Source organism: Channa argus, chromosome 20, assembly GCF_033026475.1.
Source record: "Channa argus isolate prfri chromosome 20, Channa argus male v1.0, whole genome shotgun sequence".
In the NCBI taxonomy this organism is placed as follows: Eukaryota; Metazoa; Chordata; class Actinopteri; order Anabantiformes; family Channidae; genus Channa; species Channa argus.
Genome location: NC_090216.1, coordinates 36,166 through 52,267, shown reverse-complemented (window position 1 = coordinate 52,267; position 16,102 = coordinate 36,166). Strand labels below are relative to the sequence as shown.

At 41.2% G+C, this 16,102-nt stretch overlaps 1 protein-coding gene across 5 annotated transcripts in view; it reads right to left on the bottom strand.

Moving 5' to 3' along the window:
- Positions 1–16,102, bottom strand: part of tcerg1l (transcription elongation regulator 1 like) — a 35,731-nt gene that overhangs the window by 2,240 nt on the left and 17,389 nt on the right. For all 5 annotated transcript variants that reach the window (XM_067488881.1, XM_067488879.1, XM_067488878.1 and 2 more), the window contains 9 exons: positions 12,802–12,957; positions 7,676–7,818; positions 6,728–6,794; positions 4,421–4,506; positions 4,061–4,179; positions 3,133–3,348; positions 2,935–3,037; positions 775–864; positions 578–696 (listed from right to left, as the gene is read on the bottom strand). In XM_067488881.1, coding sequence (XP_067344982.1) covers positions 578–696; positions 775–864; positions 2,935–3,037; positions 3,133–3,348; positions 4,061–4,179; positions 4,421–4,506; positions 6,728–6,794; positions 7,676–7,818; positions 12,802–12,957 — 1,099 coding nt within the window. The remainder of the gene's footprint in view (positions 1–577; positions 697–774; positions 865–2,934; positions 3,038–3,132; positions 3,349–4,060; positions 4,180–4,420; positions 4,507–6,727; positions 6,795–7,675; positions 7,819–12,801; positions 12,958–16,102) is intronic.

The window sequence follows — 16,102 nt, the reverse complement described above, 5'->3', positions numbered from 1 at the left end:
AAGACCAGAATCTAGATTCTAACTTAGTCCCATATCAGGTGAATGAAGGTATCAGCTACTGTCCTTTTAATGAAGTAATAATTTTTCTTGTGTTATCTATTGTTATAAATGTTAGTGTGAAAAATCTTTTACTTCTTTTAATTATTTCTTTTTTCTTATTAGGTCTTTGGCTGGTTGAGAGGGTGGGATCAAACACTTTAAACCTAATGTCTGATTGACCAAATTAGACAGTAGTTGATCAAAGTTTAATTCAAAATTTCTGATAAACTAAACATCAACGTGTGTCTGATTGGACACTGCCACAGATAACACTTTTACCAGTTAAGATGTCTGTTTATTTGGGGTGACCTGATTTTTTTCAACCAACAGGTTGAACATCCCTTGCTCAATCGTCAGTTTTTCTCCAGGCTGATGATGTGAATCTCAGTCTGCTTGGCAACAACCACAGAGAGCTCAGGGATAGGTAAATAAACAGCTGCCAGTCCAAGTGAGGAGGTTAACTCAGGTCAGACACAGATTTTAGAGGAACACGGCTGAATAATTAAGATTAAGGTGGTGAATAATGAATAGGTGATACCTGGTTGTGATCTTCCCTTCCTCCAGCAGCAGTTTGAACTCTTCTCTGGCTTTCTGAAGTTTACTCTTCTTCTCTTTGTATTCCTCCTTCATCCTGCTCTTCACAAACTGATCAAATACCTGCACGCAAGTAGCATCACCATGACATCATAAAGGTCACATCACAACACTGTTTAATAATGCTAGTCACTACTGAACCTGTTTCCTCTGATCTGAGGTCAGCAGCAGGTATCGTGGGTCAAACACCATTTTGTGGAGCTCCTTCTCCCAGGTGGAGAACGCTGACACCTGAGACAGATGAGTAAATTATTTAATTTTAATTAACAGTGTTTTATTACTAAACAGACACATGGACTGTGAATCAAACAAACAAGACAAGTAAATCAGTGAATTAATGAGTTTCGCTGAGACTCCTACCAGAAATCTGGGGGTCATCATTGATGAGCTTTACTGACAAGACCAGAGTCTCTCAGGCAACAGATTTACCCTCTACAGCATCAGAAAGTGTAGAGCTTTTCTTTCTGAATATACAACTTCATAGTCATATTCTGATTTGACTATTGCAGTGCCCTGTTGACAGGGCTACCACCTGCACAATCAAACCCTCCAGATTATCAAAAATGCAGCAACACAAAGCACACATCACACTACTCTTTAGATCTCTGCTCTGGCTATATTGTGTTCAAAGCTCTGACTCTCACCTACAGAGTGGTCAACTCCACAGCACCTCTACCTAATCTCCCTCTTTCAGGTCTTCAATCCCTGTGCTCTGCCAAAAAATTGTGTCTGCTGGTTCCCTCACCATACAGCAAAAGCAAACAAAGTTCTTTAGCTCAGTGATCCCACAACAGTGAAACAAGCTCCCAAACTCTGCATACTCAGAAGTCGTAGCTACTTGCTTCAATTTTTCCTTGACTTAGACTTTTTTTTGCTTTGTACCTCAGTTTTAAGTTATTTTGGATAAAAGTTTGTTGGCAAGATGCATAGCAGCTCCAACATCGGTGTGTGAGTGTGTGTGATTGTGAGTGTGAATGGGTGAATAAGAAGCAGTATAAAGCGATTTAATGTGCCAATAGGTAGAAAAGCGCTGTGCAGACCATTTACCATTTAGAAACATCTGCCAAATGACTAAATATAAATCTAAACATCCATCCCTTTCTCTCTCTGGTTCACAGTCAGGTTGTGGTGGTACTAGACTAGTTTCATTGGTCCAGATGGTTTCTCCTAGGCTACATTTAATATAATAATAATAATTGCTCTGTTTATTGACTTGACCATAACTAGTGCACCTCAGTAAATTTGAATCATGAAATAGTTACTTTTTCGTAATTTAATTTAAAAGTTTAAACTCACATTCTCATTACACAAAGTAAAATATTTGCTTAGAGCTTACAGCTCATGAATATTAAAATACCAGAATAATTAATGTTATGTTTGAGTAAGTTACTATTCATATAAATACTGTTTATCTGTATGTCTAGTTCAGTGCACAAAACACCATTCAGGGCAGAGACTGCAGACTTGACAGTTGTTCAGAAGATGATCATTAACAATCTTCACAATAAGTTGTCAGCCACAGAGGTTCATGGCTGTAAGGACTGGCTGATGGCAGAGTGCTGTATCAAACCATGTTAATGCAAAGAGTAAAAGGTGGGAGGAAAAGCTGCAAAAGCAACAAGATTAAGGATTAAGAAGATTGTCAAGCAAAGCCAATTCAAGAACTTGGGAGAGCTTATTAGGGCACTTAGCGCTTCTAAACACAGCCCACAGTTCAAAACTACCACTAACTAATATTATATAACTAATTATAATATTATATAAATATTATTTAAAAATACCAGTCTATCGCAGGGCCACAGAGAGACCTAAACAGATAGACCACCATTCACACTCACACCTACGGGCAATTTTAGATTCTCTTATATATAGTATATTATTATTATATTATCATTTGTCTGGTGATTGGACCACCAGACACCATTTGCTGGCAGAGCGCAGAGAATAGGAAGGATTGTCCAACAACAAAGCACCTTTCAGGTTCAGAATGGGCATTTCTCCCATAATCTTTCTACAGGTTTTTACCATTGTTGTTCTTATAAGAAGAAGTATGGAGCCCCTAGGTGACCACCATTCCAAAAACCGAGTCAGGATCTTCCAGAAAGCTGGATTAAAACAGCCTTCATTCATTAACCAGAGTTTCCACACTGTATTTTACAAAGAGCCTGACTATATCTAGTTGATACAGCTCCACTTCCTGTTCCACCTTTTTTCTCACCAGTGAGGTTACAGTTCCCCTGAAACCACACAACTGTCTTTATAACCTGACTAACTCCCCCAGTTAGTGTGTGTGTGTATTACCCCTCTCTCCAGCATCATCTCTCTGAAATGTGTCACACGAAGCTCCAGTGGAAGAAGCTGAATGTCTCCTGGTTGGGGGACAGGGGAATCAGACCCCTCTGTTCTGGGGAGAGAATGAAGGATTGGAGGGCATGTAATCAATCACTTTACTCTAATGTAATCAAAAAGAAACTCTCTGATTGGCTTGGTCAGAGTCACCTGCTCCTTTTGGACATGTGTTTATGATCATCATCTCTGTCCTCATCTCTAAGTCCATCTTTGTCAACAGGTGTCTTTTTCTTTCTCTTGTGGGGTGGGTCATCAATGATGCAGCTTATATCTCGGCCAATCAGATCCCCTGGTCTCTCCCAGACAGACAGGTGGATTGTTGGATTGAAAAAGAAGACTCTGTCATCCCCAGTCCACACCACACACCTGAACACATACATATTGCTGACATGAGGATTAAGGGACTCATCACCCCATCCCCCACACCATAAATGTATGATAGTCATAGTGCTATCCAGAAGAAATAATGTTATTACTGTTGTAATGTATTACTGTTATTACTTACTAATCATATTACTGTTCATATCACATGACCTAATGATTACTTTGTCTGCTTGATACTTTGACTCTTTCTACTCATTCAGATGATTAAATGAATGATGAATGATGAATAATGCACTAGTATTTAAAAAGTGAATATCACATTTCAATTCAATTCAATTCAGCTTTATTTATATAGCGCCAATTCACAACAAAGTCATCTCAAGGCACTTTACTTTTGTGGAATAATAATATTTTATTATTAATTTAGATAACTTATGTTGCTAAAATAGAAACAAACAGGGATTCATCCTTTTACAATCTGATGTTTCAGGACAAAATTTGTGTTGGTCTCTATCAGTTCACTGTTGCCATGGTAACAATACAGAATGAGGGTGGTAGCATTGGAGTCACAGCAGAAATAGTCAGACAGTAGAAATCATTCAAATCAACAGAAAGTCTGAGACAGTAAAAATGGTCAGAGATAGTGTGAGAGAGAGATGGTAAGTAATTGTGTGTGTGTGTGTGTGTGTGTGTGTGTGGGTGTGTGTGGGTGGGTGTGTGTGTGTGTGTGTGTGTGTGTTGAAACAGCAGTTACCATGGCGACCCTGGGACAGGGGTGGAGGCGACAGGACGTTTGTCATTGCTTCCTCCCTCCTCCACCAGCTCCTCATCTTCATCTGCATTGTCTACTTTTTGTAATGACACACCAACACACTGATATACACACACAGACACACGAGAAACAGATCAATAACCTACTGATGATAACATCAAGAATCCCTTCACATTGATCTGCTGACCCTATGTGAGGCCACAACAAAAGTTGGGAACCCCTGTATTAAACTAACAAAGTAAACTAAGTGATTAACCTTGCTCCACCTGTGAGACTAAATAAAGTTTAGGCCTCCCACTTGGATGTGTGGCCCCCATGCCTCATAGGTGAATAAAGACTCACCTGTTTCTTGTTGTCTGCTGTTGTCTCTGTCTTCAACAATAATGCTCCTTTATAAGAAACTTTACCTCCAACTACCCCTCGCTTTTCTGACAAAAAAAAAAAATTAAACATGACAGTTTTTTATTTTATACAGAAGAAAGAAAAGTAAATCCTTCCTCTGTATCAACTGGTCATAAAATGCAATGCGATCTTCATGTATTTCACAATTACAGACAAAGAAAAGTAAAAACTTTATATTATCTTTTATGTCTCTATTCGCTGTAATGGTGGAAAAAAAAAGTGAACCCTTGTAATGGCAGCAGTGACCTCCAACCAACTTCTAGTAGCTGTGAATAAGACCTGCACATAATTGCTTTAACTAAAGGACCCTCTGTTTGTTTGACCTGCAGAAAATCTGGTTCCTACAGAGCTTTCACTAACATTTTCTTGTATTTACATTTCATAAGATTGATGACTGGATCTGAACTGGAACAGCACGGTTCCTACTCTCTTAGTGGTCATCATCAGAGCAATCTGGTTTATTATAAAGGTTTAACTAGAGATTTTCTGTAAAATATCAGGTCCAGTCATGGCTTTTTTTGATCCAAATAAACACTCACACTCAGAAGAAAACCTCCTTTCTTCAGTTTGTGTTTCATGTTACTGTGTGAACATAAAAATCTGATGAGATGTGACAGGCGAGCAGATTTCCTCTGGCTAAAGTCCATCATCAGTGAGGAAATGAGATGCTGTGACAGCAGAGAGGCCATGTGACCACAATGCCAGAAATAGACTACAGAATAATTTGTGCTTAACCTGCAGAAAAACATTTAGTCATTTAGAAGACATTTACATTTAGAAGATGCTTTTATCCAAAGCGACTTACAAGTGAGGTACAAGGCAAGCAAGAATCCAAGTCAAGGAAAAAACATCAAAGCAAAGTCCTATCACATTTCACGAGATGCAAGTGCGAGAAAGAGCAGAAAGTTTTTTTTATATAGACTTAAGTGCATAGGAATATGCGGAAGAGTTCTGTTTTCAGCAATTTTTTTAATATTGGCAGTTAGTTTGCTGAGTGTGCAGAGTTTGGTAGCTCCTTCTACCATCGTGGGATCATTGCGATGAAGAGTTTTGCTTGGTGTCTTCTGTGCGGTGCGGGGACCACCAGACATCGTTCGTTGGCAGACCGCAGCGGGTGGGAAGGCTCGTAGACTTGAATGAGTGAGTTGAGGTAAGCAGGAGCAGTTGAGTTAACCACCTTGTAAGCAAGAGACAGAGATTTGAACCTGATGCGAGCAGCTACAGGAAGCCAGTGGAGAGATCTAAAAAGTGGTGTGACATGGGTCCTTTTTGGCTGATTAAAAATGAGGCGAGCTGCTGCATTTGGATTCATCTGGAAGCTGGATTTTGGATCATCTGGAAGCGTTTGATTGTGGATACCGGTAACCCCATTAACAAAGCGTTGCAGTAATCAAGACGAGATATGACCAGCGCCTGTTGGGGGCCTTTCTGCATGCCCTAGAATCTGAGGAGATATGGTCCTTAAAGCTTAGTTGGTCTTCGATGATGACCCCCAGACTTCTGGCCGAGTTAGTGGGGAAAATAACTGTAGCTCCGATGTTGATGCTGATGTTGTGTTGCAATGAGGGTCTGGCTGGGAAGACAAGGACAAGGAGGGTCTTGGAGAGGTAGAGCTAAAGATGTCTCTCTCTCATCCAGGCAGAAATGCGTGATGAGACAGTGGAGTCATCCGGGGCAAAGGACAGGTAGAGCTATGTGTCATCAGCATAGCAGTGATAGGAAAGACCATGTGAGTGAATGAAAGAACCCATGGATGTAGTATAGACGGAAAAAAGAAGAGGACCAAGAACTGAACCCTGCGGCACACCGGTAGAGAGGCTATGAGAGTAAAAAATTAACCAGGATACCTTGAAGGTTCGTCCCGATAGGTAAGAATGAAGCCACACTAGAGCTGATCCAGAGATGAGACAATAACCTTACCATAACCTAACCCCAAGTAACCCCCAACCTTACCTAACAGTAAAACAGAGCTGATTGGTGCAAACAGGAGCAAACAAATCTAGTGAAGATTTCCCAGCACATGCCTGCCTGACATCTATTCTCTTTTCTCTATTCACTTTCCACTGACTTTGCCCCCCTCTCCCCCCCACCCTGAGCCTATATAGTTGGAGGCTTCTTTTGTTAAAGTGCCTTCACCTTTGGTATTAGTATTAATCAGACACTCCACCAGTGTGTATCAACTACTCCTGACTATCACTAAACATGTCTCAGACACAGACAAAAAAGAAACAGACAAACAGTTCTTACTGTGTGTCAGCAAGGTGAATCTGGAAGACATCTGTGAAGAGAAGAATGACGGACGAATGTCCATCACCTGAAAGACAGGGACAAAGTAGAATGTAAAACTACTTTGTAGAAGGACAAGTAAACAGGCTGATGTGGACCAGTATGCTAAGCCCCATGTTAATGCAGAGCTGAGAAAAGCAGACAGATCCTGTCCAGGAATGTTTCTCTAAAGATTTATTTTATGTCTGAGGTAAAGGACAACATGGTCAAAAATAGCCACTGTCAGTAGTCCTGGAGGTCAAAGCTTTGCCATTTAAAGTAACCTTATGGTTAGACACCCTATTTCTGTGATTGTAAACCCCATAAACAATAAGTTAAATTAAAAATAGGAAATGGCGGGACATCCATGCCTTTGTGTCTTTTAGGTCTCTGAACTCATTTGCTCTGGTCTCTTCTAGTCTGGCTCAGTTGGTGCTGACAGTCACCAAAGTATACCATTAAGTAAGTGCTGTATAAAGATTTTTGTCTTATTTTGTTGTTACAATACATGTTTAAACATCTTTGATATCCACAACCCCAATCAGTGACTGGTGATGAAAGTTGTTAAACTTATGTTACCTCAATGTTCCTTAGATTCTGTAGTCTGCATTGTCCGAATCTCTCTATTCGGGATGTAACTACTTTTTTATTGTTTTCATTTTTGGTGCAAGTTATTTTATAAATGTTAGTGGTTGCTGCCATGTTCATGTTATAAGAACACGAACCAATTTCCATTGTTGTAGGATTTGCACTTTTGTCTACATTAGAAAATCAGACTGTTAATTGTGCTTCCCACCATCACTCAGTTATCGGGAGGGTGCTACTCCCAGACTGCTGGAGAATAGAAAGCTTAGATGGTGCTGCCTTTGAAAGTCTTAGCTCGTCCTTAAGAGTGTGCCAATCGTTACCTGTGTTTGTGAAGTGATTTACCTGCAGGAGTGGGGACAATCTTCTTTCCAGGCTGATGATTGGCTCCAGCCATGCTTCTCTGCATGCTAGGTTGGTTAGAATGAGAGGACACATCCCCATGCTGACTGCCATGTGAAGCTCTGCCCATTTGTCATAAGCCCCACCTGCATGATGACGTCAAAATTTCAGTGTTTCATGCTTCCTGATTACCAGCTGCTTTATTAGATTATCAACATGTCACATGCTGCTGTGTCTGAGCCAGAGATCAACCCAGTTAGATTAAATAGGCAGTTTGCAGGTGTGTATTGGAGGACAGGTGGAACCATCTGGGTAAAAAAAGTTATTGTTTCCACCCTTATAGCAGATAAGTCTCCACTGGTAAATAAAGAAATTCCAGATCTGCTTTCATCTCTGCTCTTCCTTTTTCTACTGACAAATTTAAACACATTCAAATGCATCACCACAGGCAATCTGTGTCTGTATAAGTCTGTTTCTGTCTGTGTGTGGATCTGCAGTTGCCCACTTTCAGTTAAAAAAAGACTCAGATTCATCTGAATGGGAATTAAATCTGTGCACATGTGTTAAAGGTCTTTGCTGTTTGAAGTTTCATCCATGTTCCATCTTTTTATTTCTGTATGTTTTTTTACCTTTAAACCCTTCCCCAATGCCACCCCAACCAGCTGTCCAATCACAGACCAGACAAGAAGGTCCATAGTTTCCATGGAAACAAAGACTTGACACGACAATCTACCAAAGTGATGCAGTAAATTAGATCACATGAATGCAAGCAGCCAATCAATTTCAATTAAGAGTTTTAGACCACAGATTAGATTTTGCTTTCCCTGTTGGATTAAATGTAATCCTTAATTAATATACTACATTACCATCTCCCAGAGGACTAAGGCAGAGCAGAGGACTAAGAGGTGGAAGTTGAAAAAAGAAGAATGTCGGGTAGTTTTCAGGGAGGAGCTGAGACAGACTCTGGGTTGTTTGGAGGTGCTTCCAGATGACTGGACCACTACAGCTAATTTGATTAGGGAGACAGGTAGGAGGGTACTCGGTGTGTCATCTGGAAAGAGGAAAGTGGGCAAGGAGACTTGGTGGTGGAACGAGGAAGTTCAGGAGTGTTTACAGGGAAAGAGGTTAGCTAAGAAGAACACTGAGACACTGAGAGGACTGAAGAGAGTAGACAGGAGTACAGGGAGATGCAGCATGAGGTGAAGGTAGAGGTGGCAAAGGCCAAACAAAGAGAAACAAAGAGCATATGAGGACTTGTATGCTAGGTTGGACACTAAAGAGGGAGAGGTGGATTTGTACAGGTTGGCCAGACAAAGAGCTAGAGATGGAAAGGATGTGCAGCAGGTTAGGGTGATTAAAGATAAGGATGGAAATGTATTGACAGGTGCCAGGAGTGTGATGGGAAGATAGAAGGAGTACTTTGAAGAGTTGATGAATGAGGAAGATGAAAGGGAACGAACAGTAGAAGAGGTGACTGGTGTGGAGCAGGAAGTAGCAAAGATTAGTAAGAGTGAAGTGAGGAGGACGTTGAAGAGGATAAAGAGTGGAAAGGCAGTTGGTCCTGATGACATACCTGTGGAGGTATGGAAGTGTTTAGGAGAGGTGGCAGTAGAGTTTCTGACTAGTTTGTTTAACAAGATCTTGGAGAGTGAGCGGATGCCCGAGGACTAAAGGAGAAGTGTACTGGTGCCAATTTTTAAGAACAAGGGAGATGTGCAGAGCTGTGGTAACTACAGAGGAATAAAGCTGATGAGCCACACAATGAAGTTGTGGGAAAGAGTAGTGGAAGCTAGGCTAAGGGCAGAGGTGAACATTTGTGAGCAGCAATATGGTTTTATGCCTAGAAAGAGTACAACAGAAGCAGTATTTGTCTCTAGGATGCTGATGGAGAAGTACAGAGAGGGTCATAGGGAGTTGCATTGTGTCTTCGTAGATTTAGAGAAAGCGTATGATAGGGTGCAGAGAGAGGAGCTGTGGTATTGTATGAGGAAGTCTGGAGCGGAAGAGAAGTATGTTAGAGTGGTGCAGGACATGTATGAGAGCTGTAAGACCGTGGTGAGGTGTGCTGTAGGTGTGACGGAGGAGTTCAAGGTGGAGGTGGGTCTGCATCAAGGATCGGCTCTGAGCCCCTTCTTATTTGCTCTGGTGATGGACAGGCTGACAGATGAGGTTAGACAGGAATCTCCATGGACTATGATGTTTGCAGATGACATTGTGATTTGTAGTGAGAGCAGGGAGCAGGGTGGAGGAAAGTTTAGAGAGGTGGAGGTCTGCTCTGGAAAGCAGAGGAATGAAGCTTAGCAGCAGCAAGACAGAATACATGTGTGTCAATGAGAGGGACCCAAGTGGAACAGTGAGGTTACAGGCAGCAGAGGTGAAGAAGGTGCAGGACTTTAAGTACTTAGGGTCAATGGTTCAGAGCAATGGAGAGTGTGGAAAAGAGATGAAGAGATGAGTGCAGGCAGGTTGGAACAGGTGGAGAAAAGTATCAGATGTGTTTCGTGACAAAAGAGTATCAGCAAGAATGAAAGGAAAGGTGTTCAAGACGGTGGTGAGACCAGCGATGTTGTTCGGCTTAGAGACTGTGGCACTGAAGAAAAGACAGGAGGCAAAGCTGGAGGTAGCAGAGCTTAAGATGTTGAGGTTCTCTTTGGGGGTGACGAGGATGGGACATCAGAGGGACAGCTCATGTTAGATGTTTTGGAGATAAAGTTAGAGAGCCCAGATTGAGGTGGTTTGGACATGTTTAGAGAAGAAATTGTGAATATATCAGTAGAAGGACGCTGAGGTTGGAGCTGCCAGGCAGGAGGTCTAGAGGAAGACCAAAGAGGAGATTTATGGATGTAGTGAGAGAGGACATGAAGTTAGTTGGTGGGAGTGAAGAGGATGCAGAGGACAGGGTTAGATGGAGGCACATGATTCGCTTTGGTGACCCCTAAAAGGGAACAGCCGAAAGAAAAGAAAGAAGATTTGTAATACTTCTGGTAAAACTGTTAACCTCGACTAGACTTCCTCTGGACATGCTGTTGTCCCATAATTTAGAGAACTGGGCCCACAGGGGACTACTCCCAAGACAGAGTCTTCTAGTTTATTTCCACCACATGGTACCTACTGAATTTTACTTCCCTGTATTTTAGTGTACTTGATTTTTGTACCAGGAACTTCAATTTATGCAGCAGATACTGTACCTCCTCAGTGTAGCTGGTTATCCCATGAGGCTACTGAGATGTTCCTTTTAACACTACACACGGGAACAATGGAAGATATGGTTTGTTACAGCAAGGAATCAAATTTGGTTACAGAAGAGGCTTAAGACAGCAAGACCAAAGATGCTGAAAAAAATCAGGAGAGATTGGGAAAAGTTCAAGACAACCAAACAACTGAACGCAGTCGTAATGATGCTCCTCTATGATCCGTCAACAGTGTGCATTGTTTATGGAGTTGTGTCAAGACAATACCAAGCAGTAGGGAAGTGCTATTAGACCAGAGTTTTTAGAGCAGGTTTACCTGCAGGATAAAACATGGAACTCACAACATGGCCAAAAGAGAACGGGAGAACTGCTCTGACATTGTGAACCCAATCAGTCTCACATTGGGAGAAAATTAGTGAGTCATCAAGATATACACAATATACTTGTTCAGCATATCTCCCAACACATCATTGACTGGATTCTGGAATACAGCCGGGGCGTTGGTCAGCCCAATGCAGCATGACAAGTTACTTAAAATGGCATGCTGGCATATTTAACAGTCATCCCCCTTCTTGATTCTCACCAGGTCATAAGCATTGTGCAGGTCAAGCTTGGTGTAGAGTCCTTGAAAGAGTTAAAAATCTGAAGCCTAACTCTAACCCAATTATTGGGAGTATATAACTGTTCTTAACTGTTATCTGGTTTAGGCCTTGGTAATCAATGCAGTTTTAGGCTACCATCATTTTTACCCACAAAGAAAAATCCACCTCCAGCTGTTGAGGATGATAGGCAGATGATGCCAGGAATTAATGACTCAGTTATATAATTTTGCATGCCCTGATGTTCAAGGATGGGTGGCCTCTGGGGGGCGTGGTGCCAGGCAACAGGTCAATGGCATAGTCATATGGTCTGTGAGGGGTGATGAAGTAGTATGTTACTTGCTAGAGATGATGATACTGACTTCCTTGAGATCATGATACTGTGAGGGTCAGGGTAATTGGTGTCTGGATCTGAGAATAGGACAATGATAGTCTGAGAAGAATGTAAACATAAAGTGAGTCATGGGGTTCTCCATCCCAGAATCTTGCCGGTTCACCAGACAATGTGTGGACTATATAGTTCCAACCAAGGGATGCTGAGGACTATAGGATGAAGAGTTGAGTCATTTCCCCAGAGGTGGGTGTGGCCAGTGAGCAGAGCAAAAACATATACAACATTGGCTTCCTCTGATGGGAAGGATGAGGTTTCCAGGAGGAACTGACCCTTGCACTGTGTAAGGAAGGATCGGCAGGTTCTGGGCTCCCCTCCATAGCACTCGGGAGGTGGAATCTTGGTCTCCCTCTCTGGGTGGAGGGAAGAGGCGGTAGATTAAGCTATGGTAGAAGCCTGTGGGGTGCTGTTGGTTGGGTAGCTGGAGCAAACCAATTAGTGAGTTGTTTAAGCATTGAGGCCATCTTATCTAGACAAGGCTCATGTTTTAATAATACCTTCTCAAAAAAACTGCAAAAACTAGCTGAGGAGGTGTGAACTGGGTCCATAGTGGCCAGATTATACTGTAAGGAATTGGTTTCAAGTTTGGAGCCAATAATGCGCCAGACACAACTACTCAGTCTAAGAAGTTTATTAAAAGACGATAGTTGCCAAAAGCAGGATGAAAATGTAATAGATCATGCTACTCACTAGGTGGTGGTGTACTATAGTCTTTGAGAGAGAATACGTGGATGAGTTTTTCAGCAATGACTGAAAACTCATGAAATTGATTATAGAACAATTGGGACTTACTAGAAATGTACATATTTCCTTACCCCTTTTAAATGTGAAAAAAAATTTCTTTTTACATTATCTGCTCAGTGGACATTCAGCATTTTGAGCAGGTAACATATATGGAGAGTGAAGTCACTGGTTATCATTCCTGAATTCTTTATTTGCAGAGATCACCTGATAAGGAGCAGAACCCAGGTCCAGCTGTAGGAGAATGAACAGTGAGGAGAGGCAGGTGGAGAGGAGACACAGAGATCACGTGCAGTAGGGGACGAAATGAAGAATCTTCATTCTTGTTTGCTCTGGACTTGGCAGCGTCTCTTTGAGCAAGACCTGAACAGAAACATGTTGGGTCATCATCAGTACCGCAGTTAAACTGTAGCATGTCTGAAAATTAACTGAATAGTTCAAACTGACTGGATTTGATCTACATAAATATTTATTAGGAGAAAAACCCCAGCGTTTTTTATACTTGAAAGACTTTGGAGGGGTTAGCTAAGAGATAGTTGTGTTGACCAACAATATGTAGCATATATATCTGAATGAGTCCATGCTTTCTTTAGGAGCCATGCTAAGTTTCTCTTCTTACCAGTTGTGTCAGAAAATATGAAAATCATTTTAACTTTTTATTGTGACTGTGAGAAACACTGCAGGCCGATTTTGCTGCTGTTCTTGAAAGTTATTAAAACATTTCTGATGCAACTTCTAGGATCTATCAGGAAAGTTTTAAACTGAAACATTAAAAAACAAGTTCAGAACATGAACAAACCAACTCCATTGAGAATTTTATTTATTGTGAGGGAGATGCACAAATCAGTTTGTGTTACTTTTCCGTTAGCCTCCAATGATGTTTATGTGTGTCATTGATACAGTAGCAGAATATACTGCCTCCACATGTTTTTGCTCCTTTCAGGAAACTGACCTAAATCTGTTGACAGAAGCATCATCACAACAAAGAACATCTGTGAAAAGATGAGAAAAAAAAGATGCTCTGCTCACACTGAGAAACATTCGTCAGATAATTTACAGAGCAAACATTAATAACCAGTATTACATATTTGCTTATCTGAGCATTCACCAGACATTTACAGTTTAATGCAGCATGTGTTTAAAGCTACCTTGAAATGGGTCTGTTGACCTCTAAATATAAGCATCTAGTGTACTTTTGATGAAAGTATGGTATTATTGGTCAACACAACAATCTCTTAGCTATCCCCTTCAAAGTCTTTCGAGTATAAGAAACGCTGGAGTTTTTCTCCTAATAAATATTTATGTAGATTAATTAAATACTTTTCAAAAACTAAGACATGGTCATAAATCCCTTCGCTTTGGCTGTAGGCTAAAAACTAAGTGGTCTACTTAGACCTTGTAGAAGCTTGATAAAATAAGCACTACAACAATCTTTCAAAACTACTAAAAACTTATTCTAAATCTAAAAACTAACCATGTCCTCTCCACATATGAAAATGTGGAGAGGACAGCCCAAAACGGTGTTGCAGACGTGACAGTGGGATTTTACAGGATTAGGCAACAAATTGTTTAGGGAAAGATATCAAGCGTGTTTTCATTTCCTCTAACTTTACATCACTAAAGATTGTTTGTTTTCTGAAACAAAACCTTAAATATGTATCCTGGTAGTGGACGCTGAATGTGGCTTGTTGTCATTTAATCTGAAATGTCTGAGCATAAATTTCAATTCAATTTCAATTCAATTCAACTTTATTTATATAGCGCCAATTCACAACAAAGTCATCTCATTATAAAAATGTATAGAGAGAACCCAACAATTTCCCTTGGAGCAAGCCATAGGCAACAGTGGAGAGGAAAAACTCCCTTTAACGGAAGAAACCTCCAACAGAACCAGGCTCAGGGTGGACAGCCATCTGCCTTGACCGGTTGGGGTGAGTGGAAAGTGAAGAGAGAAAAGAACAGAGCAACAAAAAGTAACAACAAAACATTGTGCAGGTTAGTAGGACCAGTAGCTGCACGCTAGAAAACTCCTGCCAGACACCTGCAGAAAGGGACAGAGAGAGGGGGACAGAGAAGGACAAAGACAACTACGGGAGAAAACACACATAGTTAATGACATAGTTGTGACAATTGTGGGGTGAGAGGAGAGGAGAGAGGGTCAAAAGGAGGAAAGGAGCTCAGTGCATCGGGGGGTGGGACCCCCAGCAGTCTAAGCCTATAGCAGCATAACTATAATAAACTATAATAAACTTTATTAAACAGGAAGGTTTTAAGCCTAGACTTAAAAGTAGAGAGGGTGTCTGCTTCCCAAATCTGAACTGGGAGCTGGTTCCACTGGAGAGGAGCTTGATAGCTAAAGGCTCTACCTCCCATTCAACCTTAGGAAATTCTGGGAACCACAAGTAGGCCTGCATTCTGAGATCGAAGTGGTCTACTGGGATGATATGGTGCTATGAGGTCTTCTATATATGATGCAGCCTGACCACTCAGAGCTTTATATGCAAGAAGCAGGGTTTTAAATTCTATTCTAGATTTAATGGGAAGCCAATGGAGAAAAGCTAGTGAAGGTGAAATATGATCTCTCTTGTTAGTTCCAGTCAGCACTCTTGCTGCAGCATTTTGGATTAATTGCAGGCTCTTTAGGGAATTACTGGGGCATCCTGAAAGTAGGGAATTACAGTAGTCCAACCTAGGGTAACAAATACATGGACCAGTTTTTCGGGTTTCACTTTAAGACAAGATGCTCCTAATTTTGGCAATGTTCCGTAGGTGGAAGAAGGCTGTTCTAGAGATTTATTTTATATGTGAGGTGAAGGACAAATCCTGGTCGAAAATAACTTCAAGGTTCCTTGCAGTAGTACTGGAGGCCAGACTTATGCCATCTAGAGTAACAATATGGTTGGACATCATATTTCTGAGATTTTTGGACCCAAATACAATGACTTTAATTTTGTCTGAGTTTAGAAGTTAAAAACTGTGGGACATCCAGGCCTTTATGTCTTGTAGGCATGCATTGATGATATCTAATACGAAAGTATCTATTAAGGGTAAATCTTCCTTGAGCAGTCTAGATGGAATAGGGTCTAACAACACCACTGGACAAGCACCAAGCTAGGACAGGAGATATACTCAACTAGTAAGTACTGTTTGAAATTTGTTTGTTGGTTTCAGAGGTAGCTGAGTTTCTGTCATTTTTCTTGAGTCTGCTAATTTAGTCTGTTTGTTTGTAATAGTTAAGAACTGTAGGTACAAAGTTTTGTTCTTCTGGTGAAGTGGATATTTGGTCTGTTGTTGGTGGTAGTTTCAGCTTAGTAATCACCAAGCGTTCACACCTTTGACCTAAAAAGGGACAAGAGGTAGGTTGGTTTCAACGAGGGGGCGGTTTCGGCTGTAGCCAATTAAGACCATATTTAAGGCACCTGTTGGGCTGGAGCGTCAGCCCTTGTTCAGCCCTCCTTGTGTGAAGACCGACGGTGTAAAGACAAGCGAGTCTACCTGCGCGAGTCCA